Consider the following 27,792-nt stretch of genomic DNA (forward strand, 5'->3'; position numbering starts at 1 on the left):
AAGAAAGAAAAGATACACTTAGGATTTATTTGAAATTTTAAAAGTTAAAAACAAACATAATCATAATCATAATCATAATCATAATAAAAAAATCCCAGAAACCTTAATAAGAAATAATAAATATACCTTAAATTCTGAAAGTTGACATTTAAAATACTCTACACATTTTTGCACATCAGTCTTTAAGGAGAAACAGATTTTAGGTCATCCCTATTTTTATATTTAAGTGAAAGTATAGATTAGTAATACTAAATTACTAAAAATAAGATGTAATTAATAATTATAAGCCATTATATCCATATTCAGTACTTACCTATACTAGAGGTATAATCAGTGGCTCCAAAGATCAACTCTGGTGCCCTATAGTACCGAGAACAGATATACGAAACATTGGGTTCTCCTCGGACCAGCTGCTTTGCACTAATCCAAAAAAAAAAAAAAAAAAAAAAAAAAGCATAAATTCTTTAAACTCAGTGTAAACCTTAAAAGAACCTAAACTTTCATTCACAACCCTGAACATTTATCTAAGATTCACACCATTAAATCATACAACAAGCAAAAAAAGAAAAATAAGAACTGTAACTACCTAACAAAAGAAACTTATAATTTTAACATACTAGTAATTTTTTTTAAAAAGTAGCTTTTGAAGAATGCCTTTGTCAACTGTCACCTAAGGAAAAAGAAACAGAAAGTCATAAAAGGAGAAATGCTGAATTTCTTGTTATCTTCTGTTCCTTGAATACTACCTCTAAAATATAAAGAAAGGCAGGAAAAGTAAGAAGTACCTCCATCCACCAAAAAACACAGTAATGGATTATAATACAAGAATGAATACTTCTTACACGAGTGTTTTTTAAACAGAAATTGATCACTCTCTTATAATTTGACTTCAGCATCAGAGTAAATATCCCAAGGCTTACCCAATCTACTCTTTTTCCACTGTGTTGATCAATTTATTAATTGTCTAAATATTCATTACTCAATAAATAAGACAGGTCCTCCCCTGTAGGTCAGAGATGATTCACAGCCTCTGAATTCTAACTTCGCTGTTGTAAATTTAGTTACATGTTCTCTAATCCAACTTTTATCCAAAATACTTTGTGACATGTATTTTAAACATTAATTAGTTTCTTTGGAGCGGTCTCTCAAGATAATTTAGAGATACACTGAAATAAACTCCTGTAGAAGTTAACTACTTTGGCAAAGAAGGACAACAAAGATAAATACAGGCAATAAACACAAACAACAAAATCAAAACAGAAAGAACGTAAGTAACGGAAAGGGAAAATTTTGAGGTAAAGGTATAGGAAATCAGAGTAGAGACAAATGAAAGTAGTTACAAAGGTTTCGAAGTTTGGACTTTCTTTTCCTTCTTTTATTTCTGGTCAATGATAATCCTTACCTTAACTTGTTCTTCCTTCATTTCAAGTTTTGAAGAGGGAGGCAGTTTATTTTTTTAACATTCTCCCCAAGTATTGACACACAGCACTGATTTCATAAATTAACAAATATAAATCCTTGCTTTTTGGCTGCATGAAAATTAAGATACCTTTTCAGCTTAGCTGATAAAAACTTTCTACTTTATAAAAGGATTTTTATTTTAGTAAGAGAGATTCCAATTATATTGTCAGAAAATGCACTATAAGACAAAAAAGGTAATATTGGAAACTCTGCATCCAATAGATTTCCAGGATACTTGATAAAGCTACCTTCATTCTCTTCAGATGAGGCTTGAAGTTCCTTCCCAACCTTTGAAGGATGAGAGCAACCAATATAATGACCACACTTAGTTCTGAGAAAGCCCAACTAGATCTTCAGCTACTTCTAGGCCTTATTTCATCCAGTTTAAAAAAAAAAAAAAATCACTAGAAGAGAGTAACACTATTTTATTCAAGTCACTACCAACCTGGCACTAAGAACCTAAAGTGTATCTAAAATTCTACTTGCTGAAACTAACTGTTAAAAAACAAACAAAAAAGAGCAGCTTTGTTATTTATCGGAGCTGTTAAAAATGATCTATTACCACAGAGGTGAGATCCCTGTTCTAAATATATCAGAACAAAGCAATTCCTATGTCCCAATAAAATGGTCCGTAGCAGCAGTGTTTTCACTATGGTGAGAACAGAAACTACTAAACTTGATGTCTCAGTCTTTTTACAGTTCATACTGCTCAGTCACTCTCCATGGGGAAGATACCCCATAACAGTAAACTCATCTGATTTCAGCAATTATGTGCACTTTGTTTCAAGCATCAGATAAGAGTTTTGATTTAATAGCCTTCAGCTTTTCTTCTAGTTGAAGGAAGAATTATAGCCTGCAAAATGAGCTGAATCTTACAACAGGTATCTGAGATCAGTTAACTATAAAAAAAAGGGGGATGGTCTGAAGGAGCACACTGCTGTGAGACTAAGAATTGACTCCGAAGGAGCAGATGTGCTTGTTTTTCTGACACACTCAAGAGACAGCCTATGGAGAATATATCTTGTATTAAACCTAAAATTTAAACTGTGGGCTGACACGAAAGTATTACAAAGAGGTGGAAATAGGGATATTAGGAGATGTGGATCAATATCTATAAAGAGCTGAACTGAAAAGAATCTGTGAGGATGAAAAAATATGGAGAGAATCCAAGTTATGTGGCAATGTATTAGGGACTGAGAGGAGAAAGACTAATCTAGGTGGAAGAAGGTTAACTGAGTGAGTTACATGAGGATATAAGCTTGGTTTCATGTTGAAAGGATAGATTACAAGAAGCACAAGTTGCTGAATACTATGAAGATTAAAAGGATGACATCTTATGACACAATATAATATTACCAAGGAATTAGTTTAAGAAAACAAAGTGCACTGGAATTTGCAGAAAAGGAGAATAAGAGACTCAATATAGAGGAAAAGGAAGAAAACACTGCTACTAAGGTTAACACTGAAATGAAAAAGAATGCAGCAATGAATGCTAGTACTTTAAAAAACAAAACAAAACAAAACAACAACTGCTCAGCAGCAAACTCTTGGTTTTGGCTTAGGTCATGATCTCGGGGTCATGAGATCAAGTCCTGTGTTAGGCTCCCTGCTCGGGGCAGAGTCTGCTTGAGGGTCTCTCCTTCTGTCCTTCCCTTCTTACCCCCCAGCTTGCCTTGCGTCTCCCCCACTTTCTAATAGATAAATAAAATCTTCAAAAAAATTAGTTTTTATTAAGAAAGGAATATAAACACATAATAAAACATTCAAATAATACAAGGTACCATCAATGAAAAAGCAAGTTTCTCAACCACACTATACTCCCTGTTTGCCTTCCTATGGGCAATCAATGTTATGGCTTTATTACCTATCATTCCAGAAATAATCATATACCTATATACATATGGCTATACCATGTTTTTAAAACATAAAAAGGAACAAGCTTTATATAGTCCTGATCTTGTTTTTTAATTTTTCTAAGACATTATTCCTTTTTACAGTTGCATGTATTACATTAAATGTGTATATACTCTAATTTATCTGGTCATTTTCCTACTGACATTTATAAACAATTTTATGATAAAAATCCCTGTATATACACTATTTTAAAGTATTTCTAAGGGACTAATTCCTACAAATTAAAATGCTGGATAAAAGACTATACATATTTATAATTCTAACAGAATTTATTAAACTACTCTTATAAGAATCTGTAAATAGTTAATACTCCTTGAATAATGACTATGATATTTTTGAACTGATATTGTAAAAGGCATACAGTTTTTGTTTTTGTTTTTAATTAATTAATTAATTAATTTGACAGAGAGAGAGAGAAAGAGAGACCACGAGAGAGGGAACACAAGCAGAGGGAGTGGGAGAGTGAGAAGCAGGCTCCCTGCAGGGAGCCTGATGCAAGACTCAACCCCAGGGTACTGAGATCATGACCCAAGCCAAAGTCAGATGCTTACCCACTGAGCCACCCAGGTGCACCCAAAGGCATATAGTTTTAAAAGAGCATACTGGGTAGGAGGGTGGGACTGGGGAGGAGTGAAAGAAGGGAGAAGAAAAGAAAGCTAGCTTACCTTCCAAAGTCACAGAGTTTTAAGACAGCTGTATCAGGGTCCAACAAGAGGTTCTGTGGTTTAATATCCCGATGGCATATTCCAAAGGAATGGATATAGGCTAAACTTCGGAACAGCTGATACATATACAACTGGAAAATATAGTAAAAATTAATGAAGACTTTGTCCCAAACAAATCAGAATCTTTAAGCAGTAAATTAAGTAACAGATTTTCAGAAAAGAGCAGCACTCAATCTCCCTTTTAAGAGTTTCATGTCACTTATATATTAATTAGCTAATTAAAGTTGCATTAACCATGTTATATTTGCACCATCCCCCTCAATAAAAAAAGGAAATGTCACAATGTGCTTTATAAATTTTTATTTTACTGACATCTTACCGTAAGCCTCCTAAAATGGGCTATTAAAAAAAAATACAGATGGAAAACCCAGAAAGGTATTCCAGATCATGTGGCTAGCAAGTAACACTGTTTAGACCAGAAGCCAAGTATTCTGTTTTTTCCTAAGTTCACTATTCTTATTAAGTATGTACAATTTCATCTTTAGAATAGTATTTTCCTGAGATGTCAGCCCTAGAGCTCATTGATAGAGGGGACCAGGAAAACTCACATGTGACTGAGAAAATCTATAACCAATGATCTATCAAGACATCGTAGCTACACCAATCTTCCTATATTATCCTTCAGAAATAAGTAGACTTTAAAATGCTATTAAAAAACGCATCCTTGGGGTGCCTGGGTGGCTCAGTGGGTTAGAGCCTCTGCCTTTGGCTTGGGTTGTGGTCTCAGGGTCCTGGGATCAAGCCCCATGTTGGGCTCTCTGCTCGTCGGGGAGCCTGCTTCCCTCTCTCTCTCTGCCTGCCTCTCTGCCTACTTGTGATCTCTCTCTCTCTCTGTGTCAAATAAATAAATATTTTTTAAAAAATGCATCCTTGCTGATTATTGACATCAAATTGAAGGGGTATTTATTTCAATTCTATTATTAAAAAAATACACTGAGAAACTGACTCTGCATGGAAGAAAGACTCAGACTCTAGCTGAGGAAGACAGGGACTCTATCAAGAAAGTGAGTATATCTTAAATCTGTTTATCCCAAGGTTGGTGTTTAAATTTTTCTGACTACTTACCTTCTGACCCCTACCTCAAAGTTATATATCATGGAAAGAATTTTTGAAATGAGTTCAAATCAAGTATATCAGTATCTTGGTTAAAACGACGACAAAGTCAAAGATCAGAAAAGTACTGATAGAAGGCACTACCTTCAGAGGCTACTGTTAAGACTTACTAGTTTCTTTTTTTTTTTTTTTAGGTTTTATTTATTTATTTGACAGAAAGAGATCACAAGTAGGCACTAGTTTGGTTTTTTTTTTTAAAAGGTTTTATTTATTTATTTGACAGACAGAGATCACAGGTAGGCAGAGAGGCAGGCAGAGAGAGGAGGAAGCAGGCTCCCGCTGAGCAGAGAGCCCGATGCCAGGCTCCTTCCCAGGACCCTGGGATCATGACCTGAGCAGAAGGCAGAGGCTTTAACCCACTGGGCCACCCAGGTGCCCCAAGACTTACTAGTTTCTTGAAGTTAACATGAGGCCTACTTTTCTTCAGACAGGCCCTGATGAAAACTACAGACAGCTCAATTTCAGTACATTCTTAATGTTATACTGAACTAAAGCTGGAAGAGTTTAAGCCTTTTTTAAAAAAGCATGATGTAAAATGTATGAAAGAGATCTTCAATAAGGTCAGCATTTTGTCCCCAAAGTTAGAATTAAGGGATGTAGGGGTGCCTGGGTGGCTCAGTGGGTTAAAGCCTCTGCCTTTGGCTCAGGTCATGGTCTCGGGTTCCTGGGATCAAGCCCCGCATAGGGCTCTCTGCTCGGCGGAGAGCCTGCTTCCTCCTCTCTCCCTGCCTGCCTCTCTGACTACTTGTAATCTCTATCAAATAAATAAATAAAATCTTTTTTTAAAAAAAAGAATTAAAGGATGTTGGTATTCCATATAATTTAAAAAGCTTCCTAATTCTATCATGTTATTATTATTGTTCAAGATATCATCATATCTCCAAGTCCTAAAGCTTACTCTCAGAGTTCTAAAAGTTAAATTTACTACTACTAAGAAAATAAGCTCCAATAAGAAATTAAGTTCACAGGTATTAATTTATTAAAGGAGAGATTTTACTAACTATCAGGGCGCTAATGTCTGGGTCAGCAATCACCAGTGTAAAAAAAAAAAGTTTTGTCAAAAATGCTTAAGTCCTTAAATGAGACTGAGGCATTTTTTTTACTATATTCATTCATCTGAAAGATCTAATCTGTACCCATTCTCCTCACTTTATCTTTTGAAAAGATAAAGAAGAAATGTACAATTTCATATCTATTTTGTTTTAGACTCTGTAAAAGTGTATTTACAGGAAAATGGAGAGGACTTCTCTACTATCAAGATAGCAGTAACGGTAACAAGAAAAAGCTACTATTCTAAGTGCTTTGCATGAATTTTCATTTAATCTTTATGTAATAATAGGCATTATTATTTTTATTTTCCATATAAAGTGCCTGAGGCACAGAAGATAAGCAATTTATCCAAATCAGATACTAAATACTCCATAGTGGCTTGGGAAAGTATACCTCTTTAATAATGATTTCTGTATTTTATCGTATTTTTATTCTATTAAATGAAAGTATAAAAATGTATCCATTAAATAGCTTGATCACCAAGTAAATACAAAAATGATAAACTCTTAGAAACTCAGGAGATATTTAGCACATTTTGAAATTCAAGATTGACTGATAGATTTTTAAAAAGATTTTATTTATTTATTTGTCAGAGAGAGAGAGACACAGAGAGAGGGAACACAAGCAGGGGGAGTGAGAGAGGGAGAAGCAGGCTTCCCACTGAGCAAGCAGCCCCATGTGGGGCTCGATCCCAGGACCCTGGGATCATGACCTGAGCTGAAGGCAGACGCATAACGACTGAGCCACCCAGGCACCCCTCAAGATTTATTTAATACGTACTGTCAAACCAAGCCTGTTTTACCCTTTTGTTTAATTAATTCTTGCAATCACTCTGCGAGATGCATATTTATCCTCATTTTTATAGGTGTGGTAACTGAAGCCCAAATGAACAGTCTGATCAGTTACAAAGTTATCAAATCTAACTCAAGTCCACGGTTCTTTCCTCTTTGCTACTAAATCTGTTTAAAACAAACAATACATAACAATTTTGTTTATGATTCACAAAAATGCAGCCAGCTTTCTTGTGTCTTCAGACCATGTTCTTTAACCTGTCTTTTCAATTAAAAAAAAAAAATTCAAATTCAAAATGATGATTTTCCTGGTTTCAGACTTGAATTTTAAAACCTACTTAGTTATAGAAGATGGTCATCAAAAGGCAAAGGTGCTCAAAAACTTTTTAACTTGTATATTAACCACCATCAACTACGAAGTGACCCATACTATAAAAACTGAAGAAATGTTTGAAGCAATAATATAATATAATATACTCAACTTCTCCAGAAAAAGTGACAAAGTGGATGTCAAACAATTACAAAGAACTGTAGCTGCCATTCTGGTGACATGTATGCTAAACAAGTACTTATTGGATGGTCAGGTCCATGAAGGCAAGAGTATATGTGTTTATTATTTTTACTGCTCTCCCAATCCAATATTTTTCACAAAAAATAGTTTTATAAAACTAGGTAAAATAAATAAGTGAATGAGATCAACTTATCAATTTCAGACAATGTTTTTATCTTTTTTAAACTCTATCTTTTTTTAAAGTTTAAAAAGTTTTTTTAAACTTTTTATCTTTTTTAAATTCTTAAAAATAAGAATAGATTTGAGTCCTAAAAAAAACAACAGGCCAACAGGAAGGGCTACGGTTATATAAAAGAAACATCCTTTTTTCCATTAGGGGGTGAAAGGAGTGTTAGATCTTTCCTTGTATGCCGACTTCAATATGCATAATAACCTTATTTTCTTTTTTACAATATAGGATGCCAGAGATCTCATCCAAATATATGCTGTCAAAAACACAGAAAACATTGCATGCCCTGGTAGTTTAGTCGGTTAAGCATCTGACTCGGTTTCAGCTCAGGTCATGATCTCAGAATCCTGAGATTGAACCCCGTGTTGGGCTCCCTGCTCAGTGCAGAGTCTGCTTGAGATTCTCCGCCCCTTCCTCTCTGCTCATGCCCTCTCTTTCTCTAAAAATATACATAATCTTTAAAACAAAACAAACCACAGAAAACACAAGGCTCTTTACTACATTATTTGTAATAGCAAAAACAAAAACAAACACCTGAAGGGAAAACAACAAACCATTAGTAGGTGACCAGCTGAATAAATTAGGATATAGCCATATAATACACTAATGTGGAGCTATAAAAGGAAGGTGAAATAGCTATGTCTATCTATGTTAATAAAGAGTGATCTCTAGAATGTATTTTTAACTTAAAAAGTATCATGGAGGAAAATGCACATATTATGTAACTATTTACATAAAAAGGAGGTGGAAAAATAATTATATACATCTGCTTATTTTAAAATGCGAGGACTATAAAAAAAATTTAAATATTTAACTGGGGGAGAGAGGAAATAGAGAAGAAACAGGTATAAAAGTTAAACTTATTTGATGATAATCCTTGTTTTGTAGATTTTACTTTGGAACTAATAATATTTTATATTAATGTTGACATAAAATTTAAAGCAAAATTAATTTTGAAAAAAATATTTTTGCGGAGGGGTGGGGTCAGAAGGAGAAGAAGAGAGAGAATCTTAAGCACACTCCATGTCCAGCAGGGAACCTGATGTGGGGCTCTGTCTCACAATCCTGAGATCATGACTTGAGCCAAAAACAAGAGTCAGGCTCTTAACTGACTGAGCCACCCAGGCACTGCATGAATAAAAAAATTTTAAATGCAATCTCCAGTAAAAGTAAAATGAAATAAACAAAGCTTGGAGTGCCTGGGTCACTCAGTTGGTTAAGCGGCTGCCTTCGGCTCAGGTCATGATCCCAGAGTCCAGGGATCGAGTCCTGCTTGATGGGCAGCCTGAGTCTCCCTCTCTACCACCTGTGCTCTCTTGTACATGCACTCTCTCTGTCTCTCTCAAATAAATATTAAAAAAAAAAAAAAAAATGAACAAGGCTTAATGACGCATACTCACACAGAGAGGAAATACTCAATTTTTTTTAAGAGAAAAATTTTACTGTTCATACCTAATAAAATATACCATAGAAATAAAAAGAAATGCAAAGTGATCTTAAATTACTTTCACTTAGTCGTGGTAGTGTCACTATTATTATTCTAAGACTATTATATGTAGAGTGTAGGACAGAACAAGTAATTATACTATCACTGAAAAATGAAATTTTTAGTGTAAGAGAAAGAAGATATAGATGGAAGATTGTTAACCCCCCTCAATATTTAATGAGCAATGTCAATCTATATTAACCTTTGAGATAAAAAAAAAAAGATGTATTTTTATCTGAAAAGCTTACTGAAGTATTTTCTAACTCTGTGCACTAAAAAACCCAGAAAGAGTAACCAACCCTGTAGCAATTACCACTCCTAACATTAGCGACCGTGGTCTCTAAATATCATTTCTCACTAAAAGAATAAGGTCTCCTTGAAGAAAAGGTTGATTCCAAGTCTGGGGAAGTAATGTATAAGATGAACCTAGAACACTATCATGCTAGAAAGTGAAGAAGCTATCAAAGATTAGATTATTGAAACTCAGGCAAGAAGTTTTAAAACAAACCTACACAACAAATACCTTGTTGGTCACTTCTGGAGGAATCTGTGAACCAACTAATTATAAATTTTTGTAAATTAAGGGAAATAATCAAATACATATCCTGTATTTATTATATAAACTGTACCTCAGGGTAATCAAATACTTGACGTGGGAAACTATTTCAGCTTATAAATTTTTTTGGCTAAAGATTTCATTTATTTATTTGTTTATTTATTTATATGAGAGAGAGAGGGAGAGGGAGAGAGACAGGGTGAGTGGTTAGGGGAGGGAGAGAAAGGAAGGGGAAGCGAATCTCAACTGGACTCCATGCTAAGCGCAGGGTGGATCTGACGACCTGAACTCGAAAACAAGAGCTGGATGCTCAACCAGGTAGGGCACCCAAGCGTCCCCCAGCTTATAAATAAAGAATGAATAATAACTTAAGAATATGCATATTTTGTAACCCTTTATAAATTAACAGATTTAGGAAATGATCAATGGTTATAAGCATCACATTATGTTCTTCCTTAGGAAACCACTCAATAATACATATGCAGTAGTCTTGAATCTTATAAAAATATATCTAATCACCAATTTACAGGAAATACAGAAGACAGAGCAACATATTAACACTACAGTAACCCAATCAGCAAAACTCAGACCATGAAACTGTACATCAACTGACCCAGTTTGTTTAATACCAAAGTGTAAGAGAGAGTGGTCTATAAGTTAAAAGAAAAATTAGACACATAGATCAGCCAATTATAAAACATGCACCTTACCCAATTCTAACAAAGAAACTTAAAATCACACACACACACACACACACACACACACACACAGGCAATAAAAATAGTAGATATCTAAAGGTGTTAGTGATTAACTATTTATTTGTATAGGTAAAGACAATGATATTGTAACTAAGCTTTTAAAAAGAAAGACCCTATCATTTACACATATATACTGAAATAGTTACAGATGAAAATAATATTATCTGTGACTTGCTTCAAAATAAAGGAAGTGGGGAGTAGAGGGTGGTATACGTGAAACAAGAGTGGCCATGAATTGAGCATTGTTCAAACAGTATAATGGGTACATGGGGGTTCATTATTCCATTTTCTCCTTTATTTCTATTTGAAATCTTCAATAATAAAAACATATATTTAGAGTGACCAAAGACAAGATCCTGAAACGAGTAAAATTTCTGTAGACAGATATAGGAAAAGAAAATCACTTGGCACATTTTATGTTAAATGGTGAGAAAACAGGTATTGGCTTAGCTATGGAGCAATATAGATATGCTAGGAGGGAAGTAAACTTGAAGGGTAGATTCAACAGAGGTATTACTACCCCTCTCTCTTGGGAATTTTGCCAATTCAAAAGAATATGACCTATCTAACTACTTTAGTGACACTATGTATTTTTTGTTTTATAGTTATTTGTGTAATCGTTTTTCTTCTTATTAGAGGAGGAATCAAATATTTTATTAAGCTTCACATTGTTCTGCAATCATTTAGCATTTGTTTGCTGAATTAGAGTTGAAATAAAAAACTGGTCTAACTACTGTGCACATCTTATTAAATGTCCACATGTTGTTTTTTTTAAATCTAGTGTTAAGATTTTCTATTACTTTTATTTTACAGTCCCAAAAGTGTTTTCTCATATGTTAAGTTCACCTTACAGACCAACAATGCTTAATTGTGAGCAGTAAAGAAATGAGTACAATTTTACCAACATGGAAGCTAAGTAGAGAGTAGATCGGTAACTGCCCAAAAACACTTAATAGCAAAGTTGGGTCTCAAAACTAGGTCTTCAGGAACTAAATCTAGGGTTTCTTCTGCTTCATAAATCCATCAACATTCTAAACTGAGATGTTCAAAGATTATTCTAGATTTAGGGACTTAAAAGGGATATTCTAGTGTGCAGGTTATATTGAATAGGACCCACTATCTTAAAATTAGAATAAAGTACAAAAGTACATTTGCAGTAGAAAAAGTGTGTCTTTTAGTTCCTCCTATTATCAACTTAACCACCAACTTCAATCAAGTTTAATAAGTCCAAATAAAATTATACTGGAAGCAGGTTTTTAAATTCCTAACACTGAATTCAATAGGAATACTGACTCCTTGTCATAATTATCTAGCTACCAAATTCCTGCTTTGGTACTCACTTTATCACTATAAAGTTTAAAATTGTAACTATTAAGCAAAATTCAGGACTCAATCTTAAGACATTCAGAGTCAATTTTATTTTCTAGAGTCACTCCTATAAAGGATAAAATGCAAAAAATTGTATTTAGATAGCTAGACTTTGAAACTTAACACCTAGTTAATTTTCACAATGTCATAGTTAAAAAACAATAATCTGTGTGTCAAACACACTTCAATAAAATTTTTTTAAAGATCTGAACAATCTAATAATGATAATAATGAAAATAATGTTTCTAATCAGCGATCAAAACTTTAATCAGAATTATGCTGGATAAATTCCTAGCAACTCTTGAGTTCTTTCACAGAAGCTGACATTAGGTACTAAAAATTAAAAAATTCACAGTCTGTACATATTTAAAATTATAAGAAATTTAAACTTTAGCTACAGTAAGCTGAATCTATAAATGGCAACATAATGTTTAATCTGATCATATATATATTTTATAATTTTATATGATATGCCTGCTCCTTTTTCAGTCTATGCCATAATAAGGGTATCTGAAATTAAATAAATAGGTGTTATGGCCAGCAAAATTAAAATCCACAAATGTCTGTGAAAAAATTCACTTGTCAGAAATATGACAAGATATTTTTAATATGAGAGTCATCAAAGTTTAAAAGGTGAAGGTTTCACACTTTAAAATTATATAAGAATTTAATGAAGATCTAGCAATACCTACTTTGAAGCTTCCCCCACTTGGCATTATATACAATAATACAGTTAAAACATAGCCAGCACTTTCCTTGGCTCATATTAAGTACTTTTTAAAATGGGAAATTGCTCCATTTTTACATACCTTGACATAGATCACAGGGAGCGTCTGTTTGGCTCGACTATAGTGTCTGGCAACTCTGTATACTGTTTCCGGAACATAGTCCAGCACCAGATTAAGATAGACTTCATCTTTCTGAAAGAGTTCATTAAAAACAGAAAAAACAAAAATTAGAAACTAGTATTTTATATAGTCAGAGCAAAATCTCTATACATTTACTCAGATTTTTTTACTTTTACTTATTCACACTTTTAAGATTCATACATTCAATTCTAATTATACAAAAGTAATTCAGAATATAGCCATAACAGTAAAAACAAGTCTACTGTAACTTTTTACTAACAATTTCATGGTTAAAAAAAAAAAATAGCCATTTCAATACTGCTAAGATTTTTAATTATATTTAAACTATTATTTTGTAGTAAGATTTTAGAGGATATCACCTGTCACAAAATTTCCTATTTTCTAGTTTGAGAATCAGTGCCCTTATATCCTATCAGGAAGCTGTCATGGTAGTAGAGTGAGTACTAAATTAGCAGTGAAGATTTCCAGCCTTTGCTCGGCTACTAAATTAATGTATACTAACTAATGCAATACTTAATCTCTCTAGGCTTCAGTTCCTTCAACTAGAATATGAAAAATTGGACTAGATGTTCTTCAAAATTTCTCTACAACCTCTACAAAGAAGATTCTATGGTTATCTGATAGTCTATAATTAGTAGAATAATCACTTGTCTTATACAAGTAACTGAAATAAAAAGAGTAATTTATAAGGCAGCAAGTTACCATACTCACAAGTTTATTGCAGATCCTATGTTTAAACATCCTTTCAGCAGCCTAAAGACACCAATCCAAGATCAGTAGATAGAAAGAAAGGAATTCCAACTAAGTACCAAGTAGGAAAGAGGAACAGAGTGCTGCTACCTTTACTCTGTTTATGTGAACAATATCAGATGGGTAAAATGAAGCAGAAAACAAGTTGAAAATCACTGTATTCAAATCTAGAAACGGCTGCTGAAGGGGAAAATCTGTAGGTAAACAAATTTTCACAATCTTCCCAATCTGAAATCATGTTACCTACCAAAACGAAGTAAAGAATTTCAGTTTTCAGCATTTACTGAGCATTTTCTACATGTCAGTAGCCACTGTAGAGGAAGTAAAGGTGGAGGCATAAAAGAGACGATATCTAAATGGAGTATGAAAGGAGCGTTTAAGGCATAGAAAAACTATGAAGGCATAGAAAAACAAGATGTGGGATCACTGAAAAACAGCAGAGCTCAGGAAACAGTTTAGTGAGACAGCGTGCTATCAACTCTACTACCTTTTCATTATCCCTCACTCTTCCACGTTCTCCTCTCTTCTCTCCATATCCAGCTTACATCACGGTCTACCATCAGCCTCATTCTCTAACACGCGGTCAGTAAACAACAGCAAAGGCCTGCTGCCTGTTTTCATAAATAAAGTTTTATAGGAACATAGCAATGTTCATTCATGTAAGTATTGTCTATAGCTGCTCTGGGGCAGAGCTGAGTATATAAATAATTAGACTATAGCCTGCAAAACCAAAAATATTTACTATCTGGCCCTTTATGAAAAAGTGTGCCAAGTCTGCTCCGATATATATCCTTTTCTTATATCAGACCTGTTTGATAAACCACAACCCTGGTTACATCCAGCTACCCATTCATTCCATGCTGTACCCAAACTGCTGAACATGGCTACAAAGAATACTAAAACTGTGCTGCTTGGTTTCACAGTAAATTCATCATCAAGAAATTCAACTGGCCCAGCAATTACATATTTGCCTAGTCCTTTCATTTTTCCCAAATACTTGATTTCTTCTTTCAGTTTGAGCTCCAATACCTGTCTTCCCATCCTCACCCTCAGCTGATGACCTGGCTTGCACCATTACATGTGCCCATCTACAGCATCTAACCCCATATGCTCCTATTTCCCTTCTCTAATTAGTGATAAAGTGGCTAATATCCTTTTAAAGGCAAACCCTCTACATATAAAAAATGATACTATTCTGCTCTTCCTAATCACAATCAGCACTTCAATAGTTTTCCTATCTCTCTTCATTAATTATTCTCTCTCTCTGGGAGCATTATAATCTGCATATAAACCCACTGTTACTTCTCCCATCATTAAAAAGAAAACTCTAACTGCACTAATTACCACCATATTTTCTGCCCTCCTTTAATAGTAAATTTACTCTAAAGAGGTGTCTAGACTGACATTCTCCAATACCAGTCTTTTCTCATTCTCTCTGAAACTTACTCCAAACAGGATTTCATCACCACTGCTCAACCAGAATTGTTGCTTAAGATCAGTTAATGTTGCTGAATCCAATGTCAATTTTCAGTCATCACCTTATCTCTCCTTTCTACTTGACTAAGCACTACAATCTAACATAGTTGGACCATGCTCCCCTCTTTTGAATACTTGCTTTACATGGGTTCTAAAACACTATACTCTTCTGATTTTCATCTTACCTTAAAGACCACACTCTTCTTGCTCTCCATTTCTGGCTCATTCTATTCCCCTTTCTCTCTTAAGGAATGGAGGATCCCAGGGCTCAGTCAGATCTCTGTTCTTTATGTAAGCTCACTCCTTTTATGCTCTCATCTAGTCAGGTGGTTCAATACTCTACACTGATGTCTCCTAAATTCATATACATGTTGGACTTCTGCCTTTAACTCCAGACTATTATGTCATATTGTGTACTTGACATTGCTAAGGCTAAAAACCTAAGAATCATCATTAATTCCCCCACTCTCCTCCTTCTCTTACACATATACACACACGAAAGAAAGTATTAATGGTACTATCTTTAAAATTTATTCATGATCCAACCATTTCTTATCATCTTCATTGCTATAATCCTAGTCTGAACTACTATCACCTCTCATCTGGATTATGGCAGTATCCTCCCAAATGGTCTTTCTGCTTTCACCTTTCCCCTTTGGTCTAATATCAACAAAACAGAAGTTAAATGGTAGCTCTTCCACTACACCTCATTAAGATTTACTCTTATAAAGTGGTCTACAAGGTCCTCCACACATACTTTCTTATTTCCATCCTCTACTGCTGCCCCACTGCTTGCTCATCTCTACTGACAATAACTTCCTGCTGTTTCTTGAACACATTTGGCAGGATTTCATATTCAGAGCCTCTATACGGATCACTCCTTAAGCCTGGAATATTCTCCCCCTTAGATATACACATTGCTCTTGTCTCAATTCCTTTAAATCCTGCTAAAATGTTACTGTTTTAGAGTAGCTTTCCCTAACTGGGCATTCACCAATTTCTCCATCCCATACTCTTACCTGCCCTGACTACTTTATTTTTCCCCATGATACTTACCATTTTCTAACCACCTAGTTTACTTTATATTGTCTCCTTCCCCCCAAATAGACTAAGCTCAACGAGTGGTAAGATTTTTGTCCATTTTGTTCAGCATTCTTCTCCACCTAGAATACTGCCTAGCACATAGTTGGTACTCAATAAATATCTGCTGAATGAATTAAGCTCAAAAACAATGAATATTATTTAAAAATTAGGATGGCAGTCATACACATCTGCTTTAACTCAAACAGCACTATGAAAAGCAGGTATGAAGGTTGGGGGGAAGAGGGAAGTTGAGAGTGAAAGCAGTATGAGCTTCTAGAAACGTCCTACAGGTATCCAAGACCTAGACTAGTGTTTAGACAATAAGGACTGAAAGAAAATGGAGGTTAGGAGAGGCAAGTATATTGGCTACCTAAGCATGAGAGTAATAGAGAACCTCCTGAAGCAAAGAAATTGGGATTAATTAAACAGTCTCTAAACCTGGGTGACTAGGCAGGTAATGAAACAAGGAAAGCATAAAGAGGAAAAAAAGGTGAGAAGGAAAAGTTTTAACTTTTATTTAATGGAGAATCTCGGATCTCAGAACATTTTAGGTGGCTATGTTCCACAGATAGCTGGAAATGCAGGTCAAGTCAAAACTCAAAAAAAGAGAATGGAGTATGTCTAGAGATTTGGACAGTAGCTAAAACTATGAGCACAGCCTCACTCAACTAAGAAGTGTGGGTACAGTAAGAGAGTGAGAAGAGACTCAGAGTGTAATCCTAGAAAACATTAACCTTAAGGAAATTACATTAGGCAACAACTTTGTAAAGACCAAGAAACAGAACTAAGAGGCATTAAAAAGCAAAGAAATTTCAATAATTATGAGATGTGGAATGGCAAGGTTTTCACTGGCAGGAGAGATAAGGACTGAAAGGTTGTTAGATCTGGTGTATTGTGGTTCAGTGATGGTCCTGGAAAGAGCAGTTTCAGACCATGGTGCCAGAAGCAACCAACCTATACTAAGATCAAGAGTAAACAGATGATGGGGGCGCCTGGGTGGCTCAGTGGGTTAAGCCGCTGCCTTCGGCTCAGGTCATGATCTCGGAGTCCTGGGATCGAGCCCCGCATCGGGCTCTCTGCTCAGCGGGGAGCCTGCTTCCTCCTCTCTCTCTGCCTGCCTCTCTGCCTGCTTGTGATCTCTCTGTCAAATAAATAAATAAAATCTTTTTAAAAAAAAAAATGTTTAAAAAAAAAAAAGAGTAAACAGATGGTAGGTGAGGAACAGGAGGCAGCTAATTTAGTTTGTTCTTACAAAATCCATTGTGGTGAAAGTAAAAAGCAAGCCAGGAGCTGATAACTTGAGGAGAGGCAAAATAGAGGAGAGGTTGCAGAGAAATTGTTGATGTGCTTTTCATTTGTATTTTTTAAATGGCTAAAAGATACCCAAATTTATTATAGGCTGAGTGGATAAGGATAGAATAAAAGGATGGAATAAAGTGGTAAGAAAGGAAAGAAAAGGGATAACTGATAAAACAATGTTCTAGAACATCACGAGAAATGAGAAACAAGAACACAGAGTACCATCCAGTGCAATTAAAAGGCAAGGTTAGCATTAGTCAAACAAAACATGGAAGGCCAAACTCTGATAGTACAAGTTCTGTGACCACAAGCAAGTTACTTAATTTCTTTCAGACTCAGTTTCCTGTAAAATCACACTAACAATGGCATCTACTTTAAGACTATATTGAGATTATAATAATCTATAAAAAGCTCTTTAAGCACATTACCTGGCAAATTATAAAGATTTAAATGTTCATTATTGTCATGTTTAGGAGGAAATGATACCACATTTTTCTTCCTATACATCTAAAATAAATGATTAGGTTAGAAAGAATTCTAAGTTAAGTGTATGTCTGATAACCCTCCTTCTTGTGAAATAAGAAATAAGGTCATATGTAGAACTAAAGGCAGCAAAAAAAACAAGAGAAGAACATTTGAGAGATCAAGTTTTAGACAAGAAGTTCCAAGTGAAGATGAGGTCTACTAAAAGGAATACATAAATAGAATACCAAACTAGTACCAAAAGAATATGTACAGAGAATTGAAGGAATGGTGAGTCTTGGGTTTCAGAAAGATCATTAACACAGATGTTGAAAATCAAGAAACGTGATTTTAATAAATCATTTGACAAAGTTAATCATGATATATTTATGAATAACCTGAGGGTGTATATAGCATTGTATTCTAATTTAATTCATTTGCTAAACAATCACACCAAAAGCGAAGAATAAAAAGATGAAAACATAAATGTCAAATTCAAGGAAGGTTTCTAGATGTAGGACTACAAGCTCTGTCCTTTTCTTGTCCCAATCAGTATTTTCATAAATGATTTAATAAATTAGAGGTTGCAAAAGCAAATGCCTTCAATGAATGGCTAAGCAACAGAATGTAAATGTGTGAAGCCAAAATGTGTAATGCAGTAAGGGGTAGTGGTTGATAAATCAGATAGACAGTACAAAACATAACTAAAAGCATCCTTATTCATAAAAATACTAACAGAATGTGCTAGCCAAATAAAACACACCAGGGGATGAATTTGGCAGTTTATAATTTCTGACTTTCACATAACCACCATTGACACAAATCTATGAATGGCTTAAAATGGAAGACCAAATAAGAATTTAAAGAACTCTAATAGTCTGGAAAGCTAAGCTAAACCTACAATATAATACAAAACCCTGTGATTAAACTCAAAGTACCAATTTATTATGTAGACTGACAGATAAGACTTGACAGTAACTCACTTGGAAAATAAATGAGAGGTATAACTGAAGAGAACTCAAAAGGCAATCAACATTGAGACACGCTTAATGAAAAAAATGCAATGTTAGGTTACAGATAAAGTACTATGTTCAGATCAGAAAAGATAATTCTACTCTGCTTTTGCACAGTTCAGGCTTCATGTGACATACTGATGATACCCATTTTTAGGCAATGTATTTTATTCATAACATTAACAAAGCAGAATACATCAGAGAAAGGTCAAAGAAACCATGTCTGCTATAGGTTGAATGTTCTAAAATACTACCCTAAGAGAAATATGGGGGCTTAAATTATATTTAGACTACTACTTTGCAGAGTAACATAAATCTCTGCTCATAGATACTTTGTTGTTTTTTTTTTAAGATTTTATTTATTTATTTGACAGACAGAGATCACAAGTAGGCAGAGAGGCAGGCAAAGAGAGAGGAGGAAGCAGGCTCCCTGCCGAGTAGAGAGCCCGATGCGGGGCTCAATCCCAGGACCCTGAGATCAGGACCTGAGCTGAAGACAGAGGCTTTAACCCACTGAGCCACCCAGGCGCCCCTAGATACTTTGTCTATTCACTCCATTTATCACCAAAAATTTCCAATTTCTTTAGAACCATAGAGGAAGTCTGTCCATTTTGTAGGTATAGTATAAATGACCATATGCATTTAAAAGCCATCATTTTGGGGACACCTGGGTGGCTCAGTCAGTTAAGTGTCTGCCTTAGGCTCAGTTCATGATTTCAGGGTCCTGAGATTGAGCTCCACACTGGGCTCTGCCCTCAGCAGGGATTCGACTTCTCTCTTTCTGCCTGTTCATGCTCTCGCTCTCTGAAATACATAAAATCTTTAAAAAAAAAAAAAAAAGAAATCTTCAAAAAACTGCATGATGTACAATTTAGGAAGTATTTCTCTCAGTGGTTCAGTTATTCCTAGTTATCACTTCTATTAATAAACTACTCCCTAACTGCTCATAACCACTCCTCTATGAACTTCACTCTAAAGTCATTCATTCAGGAAGAAATTTAAATGACAAAATTTCGATCACACCTAATGACAACTAAACAAGAACTGGGAAAAGTCCATCCTACATTTGGAAAACAGATAGTACTATGATGTTCTTATCCTCAGATGATTTTTGAAGTCAAGGAAACAAAATTACTGGAGGCTGCAGTTCTAAGTAGAATCATGCTATAATTCTAAAAATTTGATGGGATGTGAAGTGACATATAATGGAACCCAATAATAAGACATTCAACCAAGTATCATGATAGTCCAGGATTCTCCACAGAATTGAGTTAGGGAACTTGTACTAACAAAAAACCCCAACAAACAAAAAACAAAAAAAACTTGAAAATGGATGTGTTTTCTCCAATGTTGTGTGCCAGGTTGGCTAGAGATGGGAATAACACTGACAATAAAGTGGGTGTGGTTGAAGGAAAGAGAAATATTCTTTTGTTTGGGAGAAGTGGGGTGGGAAAGGAGGATAAACACTTGGAATACAACAAGATTATGGTAAGCTTCATCTTCATCTAACACCATTAACACAAAGTAAACACCAAACTATCAAGTTTAAAAAAAAAACAAAACCATAAATCTACCAGAAGAAAACGTGAATGCGTGTGCAATCCTGGAGGACAAAATATCTATTATAAGCTATTAAGGAAAATGATGCCAAATTAGATCACACAAAAATGTTAAACTTTTACACTAGTTTCTGAAAAAATAACAACAAAACCAGAACCAAATTATTAAAAGACAGCATTTTTGTCCTCCAAAAAGTATTAGAATTAACGAATTCAGTAAAGTTGCAGGGTTATAAGATTAATATGCAGAAATGTTGCATTTCTATATATTAATGATGAAGTAGCAGAAAGAGAAATTAAGAAAACAAACCCATTTATACTTGTATCAAAAAGAATAAAATACCTAGGAATAAATTTAACCAAGGAGGTAAAAGACATGTACTCTGAAAACCATAAAACATTGATAAAAGAAATTAAAGATGACACAAACAAATGGAAAGACAGACCATGCTCAGGGACCGGAAGAATGAATATTGTTAAAATGTCTACGCTACCCAAAGCAATTTAGAGATTCACTGCAATTCCTATCAAAGTACCAACAGTATTTTTTTCACAGAACTAGAAGAAATTATAATCCTAACATTTTTATGGAACCACAAAATATCCCAAATAGCCAAAGCAATTTTGATAAAGAAGAACAAAGCTGAAGGTATCAGAATCCCAGATTTCAAACTGTACTACAAAGCTATAATAAAACAGTAGGATATCGATATAAAAATAAACATATAAATCAATGGTTTAAAAAAACGGAGCCCAGAAATAAACCTACCCTTACATGGTCAATTAATCTATGATGAAGGAAGTAAGAATATAAAATGGGGAAAAATTCTCTTCAACAAATGGTTCTGGGAAACCTGGACATGCAAAAGAATGAAACCAAACCGCTTTCTTACATAAACCACCAAATTCCTAAAAGAAAACATAGGCAATACATTCTTGGACATCAGCCTGAGCAAAATTTTTCTGGATCCATCTCCTGAGGCAAGGGAAACAATAACAAAAATAAACAACTGGACTAGAAAACCATCAACAAAATGAAAAGACAGTGAATGGGAGAAGATACTTTCAAATGATCTGAGAAGGGGTTAATATCCCAAATATATAAAGAACTCATACAATGCAACACCAAAAAACCCAAATAATCCAATTAAAAATGTGCAAAAGACCTGAACATTTCTCCAAAGAAGACATGCAGATGGCCTACAGGCACAGGAAAAGATGCTCAACATCACTAACCATCAGGGAAATGCAAATCAAAACCACAATGAGGTATCACCTCACATCATCAGTATCAAAAAGATAAGAAATAACAAGTGTTGGCAAGAATTTGGAGAAAAGGGAATCTTCATGCACTGTTGGTGAGAATGTAAACTGGTGCAACCACTGTGGAAAACAGTATGGAGATTCCTCAAAAAATTAAAACTAGAATGGCCATAAAACCCGGCAACTCCATTTCTGGGTATTTACTTGAAGAAAATGAAAACACAAATCTGAAAAGATATATGTACCCCTCTGTTTATTGCAGCAGTATTTACCGCAGCCAGGATATGGAAGCAACCTAAGTGTCTATCAGTAGATGAATGGATAAAGAAGATGTGGTATATACACACAATGGAATATTTCTCAGTCATAAAAAAAAACAGGAATGAAATCTTGCCATTCATGACAACATGGAAAGTATTATGCAAAGTGAAGTAAGTCAGACTGAGAAAGGCAAATACTGTATGATTTCACTTAAATGTGAAATTAAAAATCAAAAGACATAAACCAACAAAACAGAAACAGACTCATAAAGACAGAGAACAAACTGATGGTTGCCAGAGGGGAGGGAAATGGGGGGGCAGGTGAAATAGATGAAGGGGAAGAGGATGTACAAACTTCAGCTTTAGAATAGCTTATATAGTACTGTAATAACTCTGTGTGTTGACAGATATAGTGAGCATGTTATGATGGATATAACTGTCGAGTCGCTAAATTGTACAATGAAACTAATATAACATTGTATGTCAACTATAATTTAAAAAATTTGACAATTTAGCAAAAATATTTCTGCTTACATATGACAAAGGACTAATTTTTGTTTAAGATACAAACAGCTCATTAATTATGATCTATGTCAATAATAAAAGACTAACATTCCATAGAAGAAACTGCAAAGGGACATAAACAAATGGCCAATAATGGTCCTACCAATGGGGAATAAGAATTAAGATATGCAACCCCATTCATAATTAAAGATACATAATAAAAATAATAATGAGCCACCACTGTTCACCTATCAAATTAGAAAAGAAAATTCAATCTAAGAAAACAGGGTTATGTCCAATGTGCACCATCACACAGTTCTGGATAAAACCCAAACTCTTACAACCTTTTGGGAAATCAATGGGCTAATAATATATTCATCCCAAAGCTAAGACATACAGACATCCAACTCAACTCAGCAATGCCATTTCTAGGAATCATGTGTATGACAATGTATGTCTGTTCATGTGCATACGCAAAGACTGTTGAATTTGTGGGGAGCAAGAAATTTAAAATAATCTACCTTCTGAAGTATGGGCTGTGTACAGTGACTTCCTTTCAGAGGACAGAGCACGAAAAGGGGGTAGGGTAGGGGGAGTAACTTTACAGTGGAGAAAAATGAAAAATATTAGGTCAGCTAGGTGATCTAAGGTTAGTAACAAAAGCTACAAGTTGTGCTGATACTATGTCCCCTTGATATGATGTGATGAAATGGCACTGTGGACTTTTTCAAAATAACCAGTTTATTATGAAATAAATATTAAACAAACCCCGGTAGTGAGGCAGCCTATCAGTACTCCTCAAAACTGTCAAGGTCATCAAAAACAAGGAAGCCTGAGAAATTGCCAGTCAAGAGGAACCTAACAGACACATTAACTAAATGTAATGTGGTAGCCTAACTGGGATCATGGAAGAGAAAAAAGACATTAGATAAAAACTAAGGAAATCTAAATAAACTATGGAATTTATTAGTAGTAATGTAACAATACTGATTTATTAACTGTAATAAATATAACCTTACTTACATATTAACAGTAGGGGAAAATTGGGTGCAGTATCTATGCATACAGACATAAAATGCTGTATTATAATATTTTGGGGGAAAGAGGGGCAACATGTTCCAAAATAATATTACATTATTATAACAATGTAATGATATTAATTAATAATAATTAATAATATTAAATACAATAATTAATATTATTACATTAACATGGGATATATGTGCTCATATATGCATACAGGAAATTTACCTCTAAGGAGAGGGATTTGAGGATTTAGTGATCAGGGTAAAGAAGATTTTATTTTTATCTACTGTCCTGTGTTATTTCAATTTTTATACAATATGCATTGTAATAATATTTTAGTGCCACTGGGGCGCCTGGGTGGCTCAGTGGGTTGAAGCCTCTGCCTTCCGCTCGGGTCATGATCCCAGGGTCCTGGGACAGAGCCCCACATCGGGCTCTCTGCTCTGCAGGGAGCCTGCTTCCTCCTCTCTCTCTCTGCCTGCCTCTCTGCCTATTTGTGATCTCTGTCGAATAAATAAATAAAATCTTTAAAAAAAAATTTTAGTGCCAATAAAATACTAAAATAACATAAAAACAAGGTGGTAACTGATATTCAAAATAAAGTCCTACATTCACATCTTTAAGCAAACAACAGTTATCAAACTTGGTGTTATAACATTTGTAAGTCATGAAGAGGTCTTGATAATTCATCTACCTCTAGAATTTTGCATTACCTATGTATTCATTCTCTAGGTCACACTCTCACTGAACATGTCAGCATTTCATCAGCAAAATGTTCATACAGAATGATTATACACAATTTTAAATAAGAATTCAACACAAAATTTTAAATAAGAAACAAACAGGTTATTTAGGAAATCTCTTTATTTCAGTAAATAAAATTCTCTGCTGTCAGCTATTTTCAGAAAGTAAGGAAGGTGAAAGAGGGAAGGAAAAGGAATGAAGGAGAGTTGTATTTTGTAAACTAGACCACATATACACTTAGCTATAACTTTGCACAGCATTTCTGTATGTACACCATCTCTGTACTTGAGATTTCATTTAATTAAAAAAATAACAATAATCCTGTTCATTTAGGGGAGCTGACTTTGACCTAAACAATCATTTAAGAACCCACTTCCAACCCCAGCCTCACCTCCACTACTATCCCCATACTCCTATACTTTATGTACCAGAAATTTCAAAATACTTATATTTCTTCTATACAGACTATGTTGTCTAACCTCACCAAGTCTTTCAAACATCCTGTACATCTATTTTTTTTTTTTTAAGATTTATTTATTTGAGAGAGAGAGAACACAAGCTGGGGAATGGGGGCGTGGGAGAAGCAGAGGGAGAGGGAGAAGCAGACTCCCCGCCAGGCAGGGAGCCTTAAGTGGGGTTTGATCCTGGGACCCCATTTTGACCTGAGCTGAAGGCAGACCCTTAACCTACTGAGCCACCCAGGTGCCTCTGAATATCCTGCACTTCTAAATTGACACACACCTATTTATTTATCTAAAGAGCTCCTCCCTCAAACCCTGAATAAGTATCACTTCTCCTACGTAATTCCTTTGCTGAATTACTTTTCTTTATAGTACTTCGGTTCATATTCCAAATAATGGTTTCTCCATGTGTCATTCTACAGTGTATTTCTTTTCCTGTCCTTTTCAAATTGATTTAGGCAGACATTATACTTTGTCATATACCTAAAACACTATATACGGTATCAGTAAACTGAAATGAATTTCAAGAAATCAGAGAGAGTAGATGATTGGAAGAATACAGACTTTACAAATGGAGAGTCTACATTTGAAATTGGCTCCTGTGGTTGGTTACTAACTATTCAACCTTGAGCAAATTCTTTAATTTAAAATTCTAAAATTTATAACTTATAATAAAATAGTACTATTACCTACCTTGTAGCACCAAGATGACTAAATGAGAAAAATGCATAATATGCACAGAAAAAAACACTTTATGTATAAGATTTAACAAAAAATTTAGTGTTTTTTCATTATGATTTAAGACATTATATAGTAATCTCTATAGTAATCAAAAGAATATCTCTAAGAATATGAATCTGATTAGCCATATATCATTTATTTGGTGTTTTTAAGTATCTATTGTAGTATATGTTTTATAATGCATTAGTACAATGGTACAAATTCATTGTGCTTAAAATTTATTTACTGATGGAGTAAACAAAACAGAAGACAATCAGCATGTGTTCAATTATTACTTTTCAGTCTATTCCTCTACAATACAAAATGCACCCACTATAGCTGGAAGTCTCCATTTTATTCATCTTTTCTACCCAGCATAACAACTTCACTAAGCTGTTCATAAAATGTAGAAAGTAAGTGGGGAGCAGGACTTCTGGAATGGCAGAGTAGAGAGCATGGAAGATCTCCTCAGCAGAACAAATATTTAACTGGTAAAATGATTAAAAAACAATCATTTGAAGTATCCGGTATTTTTTTTTAAGGGCATACAGCAATGAAGAAACAAATATCGGTAAGAACAACAAGAGTCTGTGGCATTTTAGTGAAGACCTGCTCCCTTACCCTGATAACCTACTTCCATGTTTAGGAAGCTCTATTCAGTAGGTCTACTGGGTAGCTTCTTCTCCTCTCAGCTCTAGTCTGGGGCTATGGTTTCACCCCAGGAGGGCAGGCTGTGTCCCAAGATGCAAAAGATCTATTCCAGTTGGGCAGGGCCAAGAGGACTGTGCTGCCCTTTCCTCATCCAGTCTCCAAAAGTAAGTCAGAAGCTCTACGCCAGGCATAGCAGGCTGGGGACATGAGAGTCTCACCTTTAACTTGCTCTTAGTAGAGCACCCAATGTTGGGAGTGGCAAGGTGTGAAGAACAGGGGCTGCCACTGCCTATCCTCCATTGCCCACTCATAAAGTGGGGGTGTTACTTTGGAAAAAGTGAGTCTTCACACTGAGTTCTAGCACAGTATAACAGGGATTCTGTCCAGGGAAAGAGAGGCTAGCTCTGCCTACAGAAACCAATTTTATTCATGACACAGTAGAGAAAATGCCATGCCTATGGGCATTGTCTAAAAACAATGGAGATCCTTGTGGAGACTGGGTAGGTCCCTGACAGAAGCAAACAGGCAAGGCACCAAAAGTTGAAGAGAAACAAGAAAAGACACAGCCAAAAAGAGCCTACTTGGCAACAGTCATCTCTGGAGGTCATTAAGGATATAAACAGGTACTAGGTTGTGCAGGATGTGGGGGGAGATGTGAAACATTACCCAGGTTGCACACAGATACATCAACACACAGTAAAAGCATTAATGGCACAAGGGATTTACAAGCAACCTCAAATCAAACACTGAACAATAAGCTACTCTGACCCAAAAGCAACTTCCAGGAAATAAAATCACATTCATCCCTAAGTCAGAAAGAAAGTAAATGCCCAAGGCTGCACCTTCTCAGAGGCAATCAGGGGGGAAATTCTAAACTACTGGTATCTGGTTTGATCTGTGGCAAATATAGACTCCTTGAACTGAGAAGTGGCACCCAGGTCACTTACACATCCAATGGTAAAGGATAAAAATATAACTGGCTAAGGGAACTCAAAGCACAACCTTGACCAGTAAGTGACTCTAAAAAGATGTCAAATCAAGACTCTTCTCTTAAGAAACTAGAAAAGAACGGGCAAAATAAACTCACAGCGAAATGTAGTAAGGAAACAATAAAGAGAACATAACAGAAATAAGTGAATTACAGAATAGAAAAGTAATTAACAAAAAAATCAATGAAACCAAAAGTTGATTCATTAAAAAAAAAAAATCAAGAAAATTGACAAACCTTTGTACAGCTAGACTGACGAAGGTAAAGAAAAAGACTCAAATGGTGGAAAATAAGGAATGAAAGAAGGGACATCACAAATGGTCTTACAGAAATAAAAAGAAATTAAGAGAAAAGTATGAAAAACTTTTTATCAATAAGTAAGATAACTTAGATAAGAAGAACAAAATACCAAAATGGACAAGAGAAAAAATAGAAAATGTAAATATACCTACTGCAAGTATAGAAACTGAATTAGTAATTTTAACACTAAAAGTTTCATTGGAGAAATCTACCAAACTTTCAAAGAAGAATTAATACCAGTCCCTCATAAAAACCTTAAAAAAAATACATATGTGTGTGTGTGTATAAAATGATTATACACCAAGACCAAAAAGGATTAATTTGTTTATCATTTCAGAAATGCCAGTAGGTTTTAGCATTCAAAAAATTAATGTAAATCACCTTAGTAATAGAATAAAGGAC

At 34.8% G+C, this 27,792-nt stretch overlaps 1 protein-coding gene across 3 annotated transcripts in view; it reads right to left on the reverse strand.

Moving 5' to 3' along the window:
* The window catches only part of GSK3B (glycogen synthase kinase 3 beta), a 222,505-nt gene that overhangs the window by 75,705 nt on the left and 119,008 nt on the right, over window positions 1-27,792 (reverse strand). For all 3 annotated transcript variants that reach the window (XM_047725992.1, XM_047725979.1, XM_047725988.1), the window contains 3 exons: window positions 12,772-12,882; window positions 4,041-4,171; window positions 314-420 (listed from right to left, as the gene is read on the reverse strand). In XM_047725992.1, coding sequence (XP_047581948.1) covers window positions 314-420; window positions 4,041-4,171; window positions 12,772-12,882 — 349 coding nt within the window. The remainder of the gene's footprint in view (window positions 1-313; window positions 421-4,040; window positions 4,172-12,771; window positions 12,883-27,792) is intronic.

Source organism: Lutra lutra, chromosome 1, assembly GCF_902655055.1.
Source record: "Lutra lutra chromosome 1, mLutLut1.2, whole genome shotgun sequence".
Classification (NCBI taxonomy): Eukaryota; Metazoa; Chordata; class Mammalia; order Carnivora; family Mustelidae; genus Lutra; species Lutra lutra.